The 5047-nt window shown below is 32.8% G+C and overlaps 1 protein-coding gene across 2 annotated transcripts; it reads left to right on the forward strand.

Annotated features, from left to right (window-relative positions):
* Window positions 1–2495: 2495 nt before the first annotated feature.
* On the forward strand, window positions 2496–4537 carry LOC145001439 (transmembrane protein, putative (DUF1218)). Of its 2 annotated transcripts, none has more exons than XM_078960814.1 (3): window positions 2496–2744; window positions 3620–3885; window positions 4070–4537. In XM_078960814.1, the coding sequence occupies exons 1-3, from the start codon at window positions 2598–2600 to the stop codon at window positions 4449–4451; spliced, it is 795 nt and encodes a 264-aa protein (XP_078816940.1). In that variant the 5' UTR covers window positions 2496–2597; the 3' UTR covers window positions 4452–4537. The 2 variants fall into 2 exon arrangements, with proteins under 2 accessions (XP_078816940.1, XP_078816941.1); XM_078960815.1 differs by lacking the exon at window positions 2496–2744 and adding an exon at window positions 3089–3366.
* The last annotated feature ends 510 nt before the right edge of the window (window positions 4538–5047 follow it).

Below are 5047 nucleotides of genomic sequence, written 5' to 3' on the forward strand. Positions count from 1 at the left end.
CGCAATAATAATACAACTATGGTTTGAGTGTATTAAGTTTATCGTCGTTTATACGTGCGAAGGCGTTGTTACTTTCTCCTAACGTATAACTATAAAGTATTTTATACGAGATATGTGTTATGTGTGTGAATGTATATTCACTTTCTTCTATCTTACAGATATGATTATTTCTATATGAAATACGTGTTATGTGCGTGTGCCTCATCTGTTATATGGAAAATGTATTGATCAAGCATGCTATACAGGTTTTGAAAATATGTATAAAAATGTATGTTTTTATCTACTAATATGTTGGGTAGAACATGGGTAGATAGTTGGTGTGTAATAAACAGATGAGAGGCCTCGTTGTTGTTTGATCCAGTCATCTAGCGGAATTTAGATGACGACCACAGACTTTTCTAGATAGTCCAGTGGAACGCTAGCAGGCTCATAACCTGTAGGTGTTAATGAACTTGGGTGTTCATTCGCTGTATTGCATCCCCCTCATGGTTGCCTTATTTGACTTATATTGCTGAGGAAACCCCGCAGCATGTGTTGTCACCTCGATGAAAATATTCTTAGATTAGGTCCCTTGTGTTAGTTATTTTAGGGACGTAAAGTGAGAATAACGGGAATGGGTAACTGGGTTATTGTTGGTTGATAATAATTAATTTAATTATTTATTGTGGGTTGAAAACCCTATATGCTCACCAGGCTCCCAAGCCTGACCCACTCAGTTTTATTTGTATTACAGGAAATGGCGCAAGGGCGTAAGATGGATGAACCATCAAGTTGATTTGTTTACAAGTCTATATGTAAATATTTGTTGAATGACTTGTAATGTTATCGTTTATGCTTGTTGGTCTATATCGGAACATGACACCCCGAGTTTTGATTATATAATGAAAAATACATTTCTTTTATGAAATGCTTTGGTAAACATCGTTTTATCATGTTTTGTTTTTGGGAACAAATTCCGCAACTCTTTCAAATCAAAAGGATTTACTCTGAAAATATTTAAAAGCATAAATGAAAATCGGTCTTTTCTGGTCGAGATTTTGGGGATGTCACATGAATGACTAAAGTTGGGACACCTAGACTCTAAGGACCTTAGGAGGTCCAGATCTGAGGTTTTTAACCTCAAACCATGTCTCATTTAACTCATAGATTCAAAAGGATGGAAGCAAAGCCCTAAAACTCCCAAAATAAGATCTAGTACAAGGAATGAGCAAGATGAGGACTTTGTACCTTATTCTAGCAGCTGAAACACTCAATACCACATATCAACTGCCTTCATTTGTTCCCGATCATGAAGCTCTTGATCCTTGTTCATAGAAATGCACCAAGATTTCCCAAAATGATCACACACTCACTTTACCAAGGTTAGAATGGTTTAACGGTTTCTCTTAGGCTCTCAAGGGAAAGTGTGGCCGCAAATGAAGGCCATAAGGGGCTTTAAATAGGTTACAAACCCGGACAATTAGGGTTTCTCTACCCAGTACCTACTTGGCGAGTCCCTCCTCTAACTCGTCGAGCCAACTCATTACATCCACGCGATCAACTCGACTCGACTCGGCGAGTTGGTCCCTCAGTTCGTCGAGTCCCTCCTTCAATCTCAAGATTAACATACACAATAATATTCCTGAAAATTCGGATGTTATATATATATATATATATATATATATATATATATATATATATATATATATATATATATATATATATATATATATATATATATATATATATATATATATATATATATAGAAAAGCCAAATAAACAATTTACATATTTTTATAAAAGTAAACAACATAAATAAAGTTTTTACCCAAAACAACAACAAACTATTAATTTTAACTAAATGGTTGCATCTCCTTCTTCACCACCGTACACTTGCCTTTATCGAAAAAAAAACCCACTGAAAAGAATCATTAGTAACCACTAGAATCACCATTGAGCATCATGACCGCCACCTTCACACCCGACGCTTGGCGCGGGTAAACGACTAATATATATATATATATATATATATATATATATATATATATATATATATATATATATATATATATATATATATATATATATATAAAGTGTTAGTATTTTAATTAACCTATTTAAATTTTTATTTGAGAAAAGAAAGTGGTGCCACTAGTATATAGTATATAATACAAAATTGTAATATTTTGTTAATAGGTATATAACAAAACTATTTGAATTTAATTATTATAAGTTTGAGTTTTACGGCCAACAAAATGATATATAGTTGTATGCCACGACTAGATAAAATTTGTTAAACATTTGTTAACCTCTTTAATCGGTAAACATTTGCCAAAAAAATACCTTTGAAATCCTTAAAACCAAGAATCTATACGTTGTGGATATTAACTTGCATGTAAAGCCCCTTTGGTGACACACCAAGACAAAGAATCTCTAACCTTTAAGCAACCTTTCACCCAAGCAATTCTAAAATGCCAAAACTTCAAACTCATATGCCTTTTTATCTGCCCTCATCTCATATTTCAACATTATACTACGCACATGACACACTATCACATTTCCTCAAAGGCTCAAACACACACAACACCTAAACACACACACTAGCCTCGACCCTTTAATGGCGGTGACACATGCAGATCTGGCACCAAGTCGTCGAGGGACTGATATCGGGAATAAAACTGGTGTGGCGTTGATGGTCATCTCCATACTGCTTGGCTTGCTTTGCTTCGTTCTTTGTCTTATTGCTGAGGCGACACGCTCGCAGGTTTTCCATCTCTTCTTTTGATCGTGCTATTTGATTGTAGTTTGTTTGCTATAAGTAAAAAACATATATTATTCTATTCAGATAGATATTTTGGCTTGTGAATATGATGATTATCTTATAAAATAGATTAAAATTTGTGTTCATCGATTTTAATTGTGAAACAGGATATATTGTTTGTAAAATAAACTAACCATTTCCTCTAAGTTGACAAAATGACACATTGGTCCATTTTACTAAAATAAATTTATAATTTGCTACATATGAAATTCCGAACATAAAGTCACACATTTTCCCACTTCAAGATTACTAACTACATAACTGAGTTTATTAGATTTCGAATTTATAATATTTTAATTAGAGTATGATTTGTATATATCTTTATAATGAAGAAAATCCATAAAAAGACCAAAATATATCATAAACTCGTCTGTCACTTCATAAAAACATCATTACAACACATACATTTAACCACAAGGGTTATGGCATACTGGCCTATCCCATAGAATATGATGAATATTCTATTAAAATTATGTTCAAATCCTAACACAATTATTTTTCTTATGGCCATGGAGGTCTCTACATCATGAGGTATAGTCTCATGTTCGCACGGAGTTTAGTTAAGGTACATATAAGCTGAAAAGTCGGAACCAAAAAAATATTAAATATAAATGAAATTTAGGCATGTTTATTTTCTTTCTTCCTCTATTTCATTGACTTTGTCTGTTAACTTATTATTATACATCAAGTCAAAAAGAAACAACATATGTAACCTATCCGATTAAGCAATATTCCAACTTAGCTCATCAAATAAAAAAATAAATATGTTAGTTATTATGATTGTTTTATAAAAGTTGTCATTTGTTATATTTTCATAGGTAATACGAGAGGCAAGTGACAGTGGCGGAGGGGAAGCGCATAAGAGCGATTGTAGATATAGTGGCAATGGCGAAACACCACTAATTTGTGCGGCGGGTGCATTTGTGGCCCTCGTGATCGCTATGGTGGTGCAACATACACATTTGTTGTTATCTGTTAGTAAATCGGACCCTGATCCTAGTTTACTTTTGACTTGGGATCCTCTCTCGAATGATCATCTCAACACTCTCACTTGGCAAGCTGCATTTTTCTTTGTTACCACTTGGTACATCTAAAAAAACCTTGTTAAAGTATATTCGTTTATTTGTTTCACATAAATTGTAATACTTGAACACACATATAGTTTATAGAAAACTATGGAACAATAACTTATACGTATGTTGTTTACTTCAATTTGAGCTGTAGTTTAAACTTGTGTATTTTAAAATGTTTCTTCTCTTAAATGACAGGATTTGCTTTTCGGTGGGAGAAATTTTATTGTTGATTGGTTTAAGTGTCGAATCAGGGCATTTGAAAGGGTGGTCAACACCAAGGTCTAGTTGCTTCACTGCACGAGAAGGCTTGTTCTCTTCGGCTGGGGTGTTTGGGATCACAACAGTCTTTCTTGCATCCGGGTTGTCTATGACGGCTTTACGAGCACAATGGTTATTACAAGATCAAGAAAATGTCCGTCAAGAGGTTATGCAATCGTCAATCCTTTATGCATCCCCGCCAAGATCGTCAGAGGATCGAATCATGGCCGTTGGTGGTGAAGCACCGATTGTTACACATGATCTATACCATGAGCCAGGGCTAATTGAATATTTAAGGGCTTTTGATAAAATTATATAACTTATTTTTCTTGATTGGATGGACAATAAAACATGTTCATTAGTAAATACTTTTTGTGACCAGCACGCCCTTTTCGGCTTTGATTATGAGTTATGACATTGTATATTTTGAGCTTACTTGCTTCGGAATTTAAAGTGATAAAACACGACATTCCACTTATAGGAAGAAAATAAAAAAGGAAAAAAAGTTTAAAATACGGACTTTTTTAAAGTTTTCTTTATATTAAAATTCATATTTAAACAAAAAGATTTCTTAGTCATGTATGTCATTGCATTAAGATTTATTTTAATCACATTATCTAATATGGATTATCAAATTATATGATTATAATAATATGAATTATTAAAGATATTTATTTAAATGTTTTATAAGAAACATAAACGACATTATTTTCTTTCTTATTCTCCCTCGATATGAATAGTGGGGTTTAAATTTTATCCTGTGAACCATTACATGGGTATCAAACACGTAGAACTAACAATATTTTGGATGTTTCATATTTTGAATCATATATCTTCTTTATAAATTTCACACTTTAATTGGTTCTTGAATAAAAATATGTATATATTTGCTCCATTAAATATGTTTTCTTAAGA

Source organism: Lactuca saligna, chromosome 6 (genome assembly GCF_052625555.1).
Source record: "Lactuca saligna cultivar CGN05327 chromosome 6, ASM5262555v1, whole genome shotgun sequence".
NCBI classification, from domain to species: Eukaryota; Viridiplantae; Streptophyta; class Magnoliopsida; order Asterales; family Asteraceae; genus Lactuca; species Lactuca saligna.